General features: G+C 39.4%; 1 protein-coding gene across 4 annotated transcripts in view; it reads right to left on the reverse strand.

Annotated features, from left to right (window-relative positions):
- Window positions 1-13,001, reverse strand: part of gria4a (glutamate receptor, ionotropic, AMPA 4a) — a 68,442-nt gene that overhangs the window by 8,415 nt on the left and 47,026 nt on the right. The window contains exons 14-16 of one of the 4 annotated variants that reach the window (XM_014329784.2): window positions 10,053-10,300; window positions 4,242-4,356; window positions 2,516-2,653 (exon numbers count right to left, since the gene is read on the reverse strand). In XM_014329784.2, coding sequence (XP_014185270.2) covers window positions 2,516-2,653; window positions 4,242-4,356; window positions 10,053-10,300 — 501 coding nt within the window. Of the gene's footprint in view, window positions 1-2,405; window positions 2,654-4,241; window positions 4,357-6,206; window positions 6,322-10,052; window positions 10,301-13,001 lie in introns of all 4 variants that reach the window. The other 3 variants (XM_005948892.3, XM_014329786.2, XM_014329785.2) reach the window with 3 other exon arrangements.

Genomic DNA, 13,001 nt, shown 5'->3' on the forward strand with positions numbered 1-13,001 from the left:
AAAAGCCAGCAGAGATGAGACTGGTAACTTGGAACTTGCTCTTCAATGTGTGCCTTTGTATTGTTTTTGTATAAATTTCTCTATATTTATTCCTGCTGTCTGCTATTTATATTATATTATATTTTGGTATTGTACAATGACAACAAAGGGCTATTCTATTATAAATTCAAATGGAATTAACACATTTAATAAAAGGAATGAATTAACAGATCATTTAGACTCATGGTGTTTGCGTATACTTTTTAGCACAAAGGATTTCCATTGTGTTCACCTGTACCTTAGTATACACCCACCAGCCAATTCATAAGGTACACCTTGCTAGCACTGGATTGGATCCAGTTTTGCGTTCAGAGCTGTATTCATTCTTGTGGCATAGATTCAATAACGTGTTGGGAACATTCCTCAGATTGTTTTAATCCTTATTTTCATGATAGCTTTACATGGTTGCTGCACATTTTGTGGGTCTGTTCCAGCACACCCTAAAGATGCTCTATTGGATTGAAATCTGATGACCGTGGAGGCCATTTGAATACAGTGAACTTATACTCATATTCAAGAAACCAGTTTGATATGATTCAAGCTTTGTGACATGGTGTATTATACTATTATACCATCAGAAGTTGGGTACACTCTGCTCAGAAAAAGAGATGGACATGGTCAGAAACTGTACTCAAGCTGGACATGGTGTTTAAATTTCCCAAGGTGTGCCAAAAAATATCCTCCACACCATTACACCACCAGCAGCAACATGAAACTTTGATACAAGGCAGGCTACCATCTAAATGTTTAGGAGAAAATGAGACTCTTCAGATTTGATTCACTGTTGCTTGTTAACTCAAAGCAGTGGGATGATAGTGTGGGACAAGTCCCAGTGGATCAGCAGTTTCTGAAATCACTTTTGAATTTCAGGAGGTGTCTTGGCCATGTCCACCTGCCTACATGCATTCAGTTGCTGTCATGTGATTGGCTGATTGGATTGCATTAATAATAACTGAAAAGGTATACCTAACAAACAATGTGGTAGTTGGAAAATTTAGCTTTTACGTACGTTAATATCTGTATTCATCTTTCCACTTGAAATTAAGATAAATGGAAAAATAAAGTTTTTACAGACAAAAGATATATAAATAATTAATTAATAAATAAAAGCAATTAAAAGCTGCTGTTGGCTTAAAAAAAATCACCTTGCCATTTTATGTCTCCCTCAAGAATTTGTACTTCTACTGATTAAGGTAATTTTTCAGGGGGAATGTGGCGCAGCAGCAACTTTGCTGAAGCTTTCAGAAGACCAGACGTGCTCTAAATTAGTTTGAATTGGCTCAACACTAACTGGTCTTAAGAGGGACCAAACACAAATTTCTATCTGCGTTCATGTGCTATTAACAACCCACTCTACCCATTTGTCTGGTATTGCAGTGGTGCTAGAGGGAGTAATGAGATGTCTAGTTATGCTGAAAGAACGGACATCTACAGTTATATAAATATCTTAATAATGCTTTTCATCATAAGATGTCTGTCACATTTTGGGTAAAAATATTTTAAGTCAGACCCAAATCCACGGTAATTGGTGTCCGCACACTAGCTAATTAATTTGTAGCTGGAAGCAGTCACAGATTTTAATGAGGGCTACCAAATTAACAAACTTTTGCTCTCAGGATGGTGAAAAAATGAAAATAGATAATCCCTAAAACCTTGTGAAAGTTTAACCAAGAAAACACATCAGCAGATGAGGATAACGAAGACGTTTTTAGCATTAATAAACTTGAAACTTTTAAAGAAGGGACTCAAGATGTCACATGTGAAATAAGATAATAAACCAACACCATTAATTACGGTAATTAATATATAAATAATTAATAAATAATATAGTCATTAATTTATTCATTCAAAATAAAAAGATTCTAAAAAATCAAAATGTATTTAATGCTGGAGTTGTGCATCGCGGCTTCAATATGTTATCTGAAAATTACAATGCAGGTGCCTAGTCATTAACCAAGAGCATCACCACCACTGTCATCATCATCATCACCATCATGATCATCTGCAGCCAAAGACGATGGAACCAAATCTGCGGTCACATAAATCTAACCCCAGTCTAGCCCAGGGTGACGTAACCGTGACAAAACGCAAACCAAATTTAAACCCAAAAGTCTAAGAAAATATTCTGCCAATAAATAAATAAATAAATAAATAACCAAAACAGCCAAAATTAAGCAGGAAACATAAAAAAACTAATTAAAAAGTACATTGGTTCCACAATGCTTGACCACATACTCATCACCACATGAAGAACAACACGGTTGCGTGGGGCTGCTGCGACAGCCTCGTCGGTACAAAATCTACAGCACCACCACCATGTTCAACACCACCATTACCCCACCTATACGGGAGCCTCTAAATCCTACCCCTATATCTTGACCCCCTCGGAGCCGTACACGTTGTACCCCTCCCTATAAGTGGCTAGATTCTGGGTGCTGGGGGAGGGGCTGGGGCAGTGGGGGGGGCTAAGGTCCACCTTCATGCGCTTGGCTTCGGCCCGTGACTTGTAGCAGAACTCGACCAGGGCCACCAGCATTGCCAGGCCCAGGCCGCCCACAAGGATGTAGAAGACCCCAGCCACGTTGGACAGGCTCAGAGCCTGGGACGACTTGTCCTGAAGAGATGGGAGGGAGGGAGGATTCAAGGAACATGTGTTTAAAAGATGAAAGGGTAGTAGTAGTAGGACAGGTAGAGGAGAAGTGGTGGGTAGACAGGAAGGAAGAGTAGAGAAGAAGAGGAAAAGTGAGGTGAGACGTTGAGTAGGCTCAAGGTGAGAGCAGTAAAAGGAGAGTGGTGCAATGAGGAAGGTGGAGACAGAATAGGGAATGATCAGAGGGAAAGGGAAAATGAGGGAAAAAGCAGACAAAGAAAAGCAGATACAGTAAGTTAGACACAGAGAAATGGAGAATATACCAGATAAATTAATATAGTTACAGGTACTGAAGTTATGGTATTATCATAAATGATCACAGTAATACATTCTACTTATATAAACTGACATACTACTCATATAAAACTTTAATCTCTACTGCCACCACATCTGCTACTCCACAAATACTGTATACTACAAATCTATCACTACAGCTACAAAACATTCAACAGTTCTAGAAATGTTACAGTGTGCAAAATAGAGCAGCAAGAGTGAATTATTTGTAGAGCAAGATTTTAATCTGAGCGGGGATTTTACTTTGCTCTATTTTTTGGAAAAGCTCCAGTACTTTAGTTAAAATTTAAAGCAACTCCCATGTCAAATATTTATAGCAGGGCAAAAAACCCCCAAAACTGTTTAGCAACAATTTTTAGGTTTAACTTTGAAAAAATTTGAATATAATTTTGATTGATGTTTTTAACAGGGGAGGTATGCAGTATGAACTCCCTGGTTATTTCCCAGTTGCTTTGTAATTGTAATTCATTGGCAATTTAGATCCATTTATACAAATACTAAAGCGTAATTATAGATATAGAAACATAATTTTGTTGTGTTTCGTTTTTAGCTTAGCTTATAGCTCATTATATTATTTATTAGTGATATAAACTCTATTAATGATAAATGCAACATTCTGTTTTTACCTTATTAAAAATGTATATATATTTGTGTAGCTGGGCTCCTGTCCACACTCCAGAACTGATTTTACAGCATGTCAATTTAACCAGTCAAATGAGTGTAGCAGCTGATCATTGCATTTTATTTTGACTGACTTCTTTCAACAAAAGTTTTGAGGAAATAATAACAATTTAGACATTATGGAAACATTCTTAAATTAATAGAAAACAAGGGAGCTGGTCCCTGATTAAATCTCAAATATAAAATGGAGACAGTAATTGCAACAAGTTAATATTGCTGATGCATAAGGATCAGTGCCATTCTCATGTGGAATGGACTAGCATATGAGATTAAAATAGAAACATGGAAGTGAAGATTGTTGATTTTACATATTTTAATATATTTCAACATAACTGATGTGAAGATGGAATTGCCTCAGATTGCTACAGAGACTGAAGAAGACTGTTGTCTTCATTTGTATTTAAAATGAGGTAAATGTGGTCCACCATCCAAAAAGACTCTTTTAATTTTAATGTGGAGCACATTCAAGAAATATCTAAAGTGCTTAAAATGCTATTTCTAAGACAGTAGTTGCAGTAGTATTCATGATGAGAGTTTCAGGCTAGCGTTCTGCGGGCCACAGCAGCGTGAGACTGACCTTACTTCCAGAGTCCTTGGGTCCACACTCTCCCTTGTCATACCACCATTTGTTTTTCAGTTTGTCTAAGACGCCTGCTTCGCTCAGTTTCAAAACTGCAAGGTTTACCGGGGTTCTTCGCGTGTAAAAATAACATAAATAACATCATAGGTCATGTTATTTTATGTTATTAGAGTATTTCTCATTTACATTGCACATCTCAGTAACAAAGAAAAACTTTTGCTTAGATTGAGTGACCTAGCATGGATCCCACTGAATACATGTGTGTATGCTCGTTGAGGAGGGGCTGGGGGGAGCGAGGAGCTAAGGCGAGCTACAGACATATGAGTGGGACCCACCTTTGTCACTTCAGGTAACACACCCATGCTGCCCCAGCTCAACCTACAACAATCCAGAGGCAATTACTATTAAACCGGGACTATTGGCATCAGGCTAGCTCTGTGTCACAACTGGGAGAGTGAGAAGTTCGCAAACTTACTTTGCATGCGTCGAAGCAGAAATGATCTTTTCTTTAAACTCTCCCTAATGCATATCATCAGAGAAAACAAATTGGTAGTTCTGTCTGTTGGTTGGTTGACTGTTTTGACCCCATTAGTTGTGAAATTTGGGGTGAGCATCAAAGGGTTAATCCGTTGGCAGTCATCAACAATCAGTCATCATCGAAATACACTAACAGGAAGACTACTGCCAGTCCACCACTTTGGGCTGTGACTAAAATCGATGGACTGCTATGATATTTGGATGAAACTAGGCAATGAAATTCTTGTGTTCCTAAAGATGAATTGAAATAATTCATCACAGAGTCAAAGTTTTATTTATTCAGTGTTTTGATTTGTGACAAAATCTAAATATATACACTGCTAATGATGGTTTCAATAATAGTTTATATAGTTGTGCATACTAACAATAATTAATATTAATTACATGACAAATAACAACTAATTAGCATGCATTTAGCTCAAAGCCTGTATCTAATTACAGCCACTAACAAGCATGTAGAATTTATTCCTGTTCAAATGAACTTGATAGACTGCATTTAAAATTTCTCAGTTTTCAAACTGACTAAAGGAATGAAACTTTTGTTAAAGATCTAGCTGAATACTTTTAGAAATTAAAATATTTGACTCTTTATCACACTATAGAACTTTTTTTGCTGAAAAATGTTCCAAATTGCTGAAATCACACATATCCTGTGATTGGTTTTTTTTGGTTTTATTAATTATTCATCTCTCCACCTGCCTTTAGTCAAACTGAGCCTCTCAGGGGGTGTCTGCATTTGACTCTAACTAGACTGTTTGTTTTCTCTCTACTCTTCCCAGAGCTGCCACTAGGGGGCAAATATTCCTGTCTTGACAGTAATTGCTCTCTTTATTATTCCAGCTATCCATCAGGGAAACCTCTTTCCATTACTTTGCACTCTGTCCTGTCAGAGGGACGTTACCAGTTCAGTGCAAAGCACCTTTAAAATGGTTATCTTCATGAGATGTGCTTGATTTATTTTGGCAGCTACTCAGAATAGGGATATTTTTCCATGCATTATAAAGAAAATGAGCATTTCCCCCCCTGATGATTCAAAATGAAAGTAGGATATATTTACATTTTCCAGCAATCGGGTTCTGGGTCTCTACCAGGTCCAGCCAGCTGATTCATTTAAAAATAAGTTATTTCAGGGGTTTTCATTGTATGTGTATCAACAAGCTTCAAAGTGCATTTGTCATTGTGTCTGAACTTATATATAAAGTCACAGACCGTGGACATCAGTGCAACCATGTGCCTATTTTTGCAACTGCAGGTTGTCTCAAGAGATTTAAGCTATCTCTTCTATCCTCCCTGTACGCTGCGTGACTCTTTGCCAGGGCAGATGCATGTGTTACACTCCCAGGACGGGGGCTGTCGCGAGCCACTCAGCTGGTGAGCAGCCCCTGTCACCTGGAGGTGGGGGGGGGGCAGACAGAGAGGGCTAACCTTGGAATCCCCTCCCCCGCTGCCACATTCTCCTTTGTCATACCACCACTTGTTTTTCAATTTGTCCAACAGGCCCTGCTCGTTGAGTTTTAGCACGGCCAGGTTGACCGCGTTTCTTTAAGTAAAAAAGGAGGAACAGATAAGATAGTTTGGTCAGAGCAGAGGATGGAGGGACAAACAGACAAGATGGACGGGGGACCGTAGTCAGGAGAAGGAAAGGGAAAAGGAGGACGAGAGGGAGCAGAAATTAGGATGGGCTGAATTCACACATACAGGTGAGTTAGAGGGGGAAAACCGCACCCCGGACAACGCTCTCCCTTACTATCACTCCTTGACTTACTTCTGGAATTTTTTCCAAATTTGTTTTGTGGTTTCACAAAAAAACCCCTCTTGCGTTACTCTTCTGTATCTGGCTGCACTAACATCAGATGCTACCACAGTGAGTGTCAGATTACTGGTATATAGTGTGTTAACCAGGTCTCTGTAGTGTACTGATGAGGCACTTGCCCCCTCCTGCTGCCCCCCTGTCGTCCTATTGCTCTGTGTGTGCACATTGTGTTTGTGTGGCCTCAGTTTCCTAAGGCCCTGCTTACTCTGTTAAAGGGACTGACCTCTAAACAAAATTCAGGGACACAGGGATAACTATTTGGCATCCGTACAGTGTATGTTTGTCTGTATACCTAGCATGATTTTAATGAAATACAAAATCATTACTTGCCAATACTTCTTTGTAGATGTGCATGCAGTGTGTGGCCTCGAGTGTCTAAAATGTTTATGTTTAAGTAATTTAATTACATGTAAATTTTCCATGCAAAAAAGAACAAAAATTAATTGAATCTGTTTGAATGGCAATTTACTTCATCAATACACAGTTTTTAGCAGGGGTGTCAAACATAAGGGCCAGATTCTGCCCCCCCAATGGCCATACTACGCCAAAGTAACAATACAAAGACATTTCTATATTAGAAATATTTCTTAATGATGATTTATTAATTATGAATTACTCTCCAGTAATTGTAACTGCAGTAGAGTCCGTGTAGCGAGCCACATGAACGTTTTTCTGTAATTTTACACATTTATTTATTTATGCTAACAGATTTCTTTTATTTACTACAGCAGCAATTTTTTTTATCATGTAGAACAACTGAGACATCAAATTGAAATTAAACTTCTTTTTCTTATTTTAAATGGGATTAAATGTGTAGTTAAACATCTTTACACTGACAGAAAAGGGAGTTTGGACTGTTTATGATGAAAGCGAGACGTATGTGCCCCATAATGTAAAATCAGTTTGACATCCTGGATTTATAGCAAACATCCATCCATCCATTTACTTCCACTTATCCTGGAGCCTATCCCAGCTGTCATAGGGCGAGAGGCGGGGCACACCCTGGACAGGTCGCCAGTCTGTCTCAGGGCTACACAGAGACAGACAACCATTCGCACCCACATTCACACCTATGGGCAATTTGGATTAATCAATTAACCTATCGCCACAAACTGCATGTCTTTGGACTGTGGGAGGAAGCCGGAGTACCCAGAGTGAACCCACGCAAACACGGGGAAAACATGCAAACTCCACACAGAAAGACCCCGCGTGTTGGTGGAATTGAACTCAGGACCTTCTTGCTGCGCGGCAACATTATTTGAAAAATCATGCTTCATGTTTACAAGGGCCAAGAGTTATGGTATGACTGTGTCATTTTCTGCTTTCTCTGCCACATCTTTGATTTTTACAGCTGCCCATGAACTCTTTCCTGTCATCCTCTTCTTGTGCGACTGTGCTCTGCTTTTGTTTGTGCGATGCTGATCGGCCATACTAATCTCTGCACAAAGGTCACAGCAGTCGCTGCCTACTTGTTTATTTGTCTGGCCCTTTGTCTGTGCACTTGCCTATCTGGAAGCACTATCTCATCTCTGACGGTCTGATGGTACACTGGTGTTAAGAGCTTAGAAACAATATTCGAGAGATTCGAGAAGAGACAGCGTTCTCTGGGGTGATCTAATCTGCCGGCCATGACTAATCTCATCAACATAAGAGGAATGGATGAAAACAGTTCAAAAAGATCTGTAAAGCATGATAATGACAGTCACATATTAAAAGTCACATCAAAAGGAGTCATATAGCAGAAAGTAAACAATACTATTAATGTTCAGCTCAGTCATCAGAGTATTCATGCTCTTCATCATCATCATCATCATCATCATCATCATCATCATCATCATCATCATCATCATCAAATGATTACTGCACCAGGAGGAGAGGCAGGCTCACCCAGCGTGCGCACTCGCAGCCTTGTGCAAGTCTGTTTCTGCAGACTGAGAGCAGCCAGAGACAACCGTGGATAGTCCCAGGTATGTGTTACGGGGGAGCTTCCAAAGGAACCTATCCACTTGCTGTCTGTCACAATTTTCCCTCATAAACGGGAAAACCTTTTTTTTTCTCGTTTAAGAAAATAAGAGCTAAACTACAGGGCGACAGGGGTCTTGAGGAACTTTGCACCATGCACAGGGGAAAGTTATAGGACATGGTGTGAGGCTGATGTGCTGTTTGTGCTTTGCCTTTTATGTGGCAAATCTGAAATGCTGACAGAGATAGATGGAGGAGAGAGGAGTGAGCAAGTGGTCCAGCTTTGCTGAATTTAGTCAATTATTTTTTTCTCTCAGCAGGCACTTGTCACATTGAGAAGACAAAGTTTCTTTACTGCTGTCACAGTCACCTGGAAAATGAATTATCTGCATTGCTGAGGATATCGCAGTGAAACCTATTGAGACTGTTACTGTAAGCTCAAGTTAACAAGCCAGAGAAACAAATGTCTACTGAGGGAAAAACAAGATAAAATGACCAACTTCACTTTGTCATTTGTTTCCTCCATCTTTTGGTTTCTATTTCATGTTGATGCACTTTTTCCTTTTAAAAAACTACTACTAATTTTTCTGTTTGTTGGGCTTTAATTTGAGATTGTTCAATTATCTATTAATTTAACTGGTTTAAAGATTGAAACTGTGTCTTTCTTTTGTTTGTGGATCTGTATTTTTCCTGTATTATATTTACTTTGAATTCCCCCCATTGGACAGGCCCCTCTGCTTCCTGTTCCTCACTTTTTTTCTTTTCCTGGTTGTCTATAAATTCCCCCCGTGGCTCTGGATGGAGTGGCAGCAGTCTGTGGTTCTGCCTCTCCTCGTGGTCATTCTCTGGTAATAAATCTCTCTTTTAATCATCGTCATCATCAGTATCATCATATCAAGAGTGAGATGATAGCAGACAAATGAACAGAGTTACCTGGAAGGTGGCCCTGTGGAGAAAAGGTGGTTGAAAATAGCAACAAAAAAGAAAGGAAGGACACAAGCACAAAGCGACGTATGGATGACAGCGACACAGGACAAAGACGGTGGAGGTGACATGCTTTGATTTAACAGATGGCAGAAGTGAGAGCAAAGAGTCGAACAGAATTACAAACAATACAAAAAGGAAGGCAGAAAGTGGGGGGGGGAAAGAAATTAAGGTATTAACAAAAGAAACCATGACTAAACAAATGATTTGCACGTTTAACACATTTATCGAAGTCACTGCTGCTCGGTAAAAACATATAACTGCCATAAATCCATAAACTGTGTTAAATCAATAACATTTACTGTTAATTTGGGACTTTACGCTTGCGAGAATCAATCAATATCCACTTCGGTCAATTTTTACAATTCTTTGGTTGAGAAATTTTCACCAGACAGCAGTGAGAGGTTGATTTAGGTCAAGTATTAAAGGCACAGCAGGGTAGGTGGAATATCGCAGCAATAGTCCAGTATCAGCGTCGTTACTGTTTCCTATTGTTACACTATTCCACCCACCTTAACTGTGAGCCTTTCGGTGTTGCAATGCCGTATCCTTTGGAGTCCAGGTTGCCTCCGACTTTCATGGTATCACAAGGCTTTCGCTGCTCCGTGTATTCATTCATGGTGGACTCGAGAAGGAAGGCGTACTTCCCCTTGGACTTTCGGACCCTTGCCACGCCTTCTGCTGTGGTTTTGGTGAAGACAGTTGGCTCAGCGGATTTCATATATGACCACATCTTCTCGTATACAGCTATTTTGGATCTCTAGCATGGAAGAGGAGCAAAGGGGAGAAAGGAAAAGGTTAACAGGGAATTAATGGGTATAAATTCACAGTTATAGGAGCAAATTTTCCCTAAAATGATGTGGAAGCCAGCTGTCAAGGAAGCTACGTTGTAGATGTTCACTGTATATATTTCAGCCGTTTAATAAAAATAAATGAGTCCCACTAACAAATACTGCCTGTTTGTTGCTAAGTTATTGATGTTCTCCAAAAGATATTAAACATTAAACACTCAAACTTGCCAAACACATTGCTCTTAAACTTGATTTGGGAAGGTTAACAAAAATGAAAACAAAATTCCATTTTTGTGACCTATTTCAAATGGATTTATGCTTAAGGAATGAGTAGAAATTAATTGGTTTTCAGCTACAAGAAAAATAGAACAATGCCTGCCAGTCTTTTTCTTTTATAAATATTACTTTGAACAGTGTGCGGACACTATCTAATTAATTATTCAAATCGACATGCTGACCTTAGTGCTGACTTTACTGATGCAAAAAGGAAGCTGTTAATCCATGTTAACAATCCATGTTTCCACTGGATTTGATTTGTTGCTACAGCTTCATATGATGTGAAGCTGACTTTTCCTCTTTTAGTCCCTGAGTAAAATGATGCTGTTGATGGTGTGCTGTGTCTTCAATGTTTATCTCCTGGTGTATAATCACATTTACTGTATAACCACATTTAAATTATGACGTAGATGCTAACAAGTCAAGCATCAGTCTTACTTTTTACTGGAATACTTGTACACTAAGCTGGTGTGTGGTTATGAATTTAGGACTGAGTACAGTACAAAAGTCTTCAGCCACCACTTATTTCTTTATATTTTGCCTTGAACAAACCAGACGTTTTTGGACTTTGGCTGCTTTTTCACTCATTTTCAGTCCACTCTTTGTACCTGGCTATTTTCAGAGGAATGTTGTGTTTTTTAAAACCACTTACTGTGGTTGAATCATTCAAGCATACAGAATATGCCGAACCTAATGGGTGAACCAGTGTTGTAGCTACAAATATAACAAAATGTATCTTTAGGCACTTTGTTACTATTAGCTTAGCCTATTAAAAAAATGATAATTATTTGCAATTTCTTTACTTGAAACTTGAATCTATGAAAAATTCCAAAATAACTCAGTTTTTCAAGCATATAAACTGTGCTTTTGTACCAATATGGTGATACCCAAAGAGCCAAAAATCTAGCACATCTCCACATGTTATACAGTGTTTCCTTAAAGACACATAATGGAAATGACAGAGACAGAAGTGGCAGGCCTAAAAATCTACAAGACAAACCAGGGACAAAAAGCAGGGGTATGTCACATCACTGAAAAAAGACTGAATATCAGTTGCGACAGGTCATATGGGGTGGTGAATCCAAATTGAAATTTTTGGGTTCAATCAATTTGAAGACAGAGGAGGTCAGGCGAGAGCTACAACAGTGAGTGTCTACAGCCATCTGTAAAACATTTCAGACAGTGGTGCTGGGGATCTTGTCAGAACTGATGGAATTATGAATGCATTGAAGTATTTTCAGATCTTGATCCACCGTGCTGTACTAGCTGGAAAGCGTCTGATTGACATCACAATGATCCCAAACACACTGTCAATGCAGTAAAAGCACACCTGGATATCGGTCATGGATTGGTCTCCCCAGAGCCTGGACCTCAACATCCATGAAGCGGTGTGGGATCGTCTTGTGTGGTCATACCAGATATTGGCTTTTGAGCTTATTATAATTGTACAAACTCTGTTGCACATATTTCAGTAAATAAATTCACCAGTTTCTTAGCAAAATACAAAGAAATGAAAGGTGGCTTAAGACGTCTGCACAGTATTGTAAATAAACTCTATTATATTTTTTTATAATGTGTACTGTATACATCCTACATATGTCTGTGGTCTTGTAATTCTGCACATCGGTCTGTGTGTATATATGTGAAATGATTTGTTTGCTTGTGTGTGTGAACTGCGTGTACTCAAGAGTGAAAATAACAAGCAGAGGAGTCAAACTGTCATCCTCCACCAGCGCACTGCTTCTTTCTTCTCTTTCACTCCTGGTGATAAAGTGTTATTCTGTCGCTCTTCGAGCAACAAGCCAGGGCCTCAGCCACTGAAACCAGCACCCGGGGAATGATATGTGTGTGTATCAGTGTGCTGCTAGTGCGTGACGGACACCTATCCCATAATAATGTCACACACATCAAAAGGCTCCGCCTCTCTTCATTCAACCCTCTCTTTCTCTTCATTTTTCTCCTTCCATTTCTTCCTCTGTCTGCCAAAGTCTATCACAGTTTCTCACCCCCCCCCCTTCCTGTACACCTCCAGCCCATCTATCCAAGCCCCCACCTATCAAAGAAAGTGAGACCGAGAGACGCCGATAATAAACGTGCGTGTACAAAGCGCCGTCTAGCCTTGGAGGGATGGATGTGTGACAATAAGGTGTGACTCTTTCCAGATTCTTTAACAATGAGCGTAGCTGTGAAAGAGGAAAATGGATGCTGCAAGTCACCTTCAGGCATGCACAATATGGAAACGCTTTTAAACTTACATGGACGCACGTACCGTGTTTCTGCACGTTACAAAACGCCACTCAAACTTGCTTACACATATAAGACACATGCATATGTTGCTTTATGTGCACACGATATTGTATGTACACATCCACGGTCACACAAACACACTTGCAT

The sequence above is a fragment of the Haplochromis burtoni genome, unplaced genomic scaffold, assembly GCF_018398535.1.
Source record: "Haplochromis burtoni strain Fernald_Lab_line unplaced genomic scaffold, NCSU_Asbu1 Contig_623, whole genome shotgun sequence".
Classification (NCBI taxonomy): Eukaryota; Metazoa; Chordata; class Actinopteri; order Cichliformes; family Cichlidae; genus Haplochromis; species Haplochromis burtoni.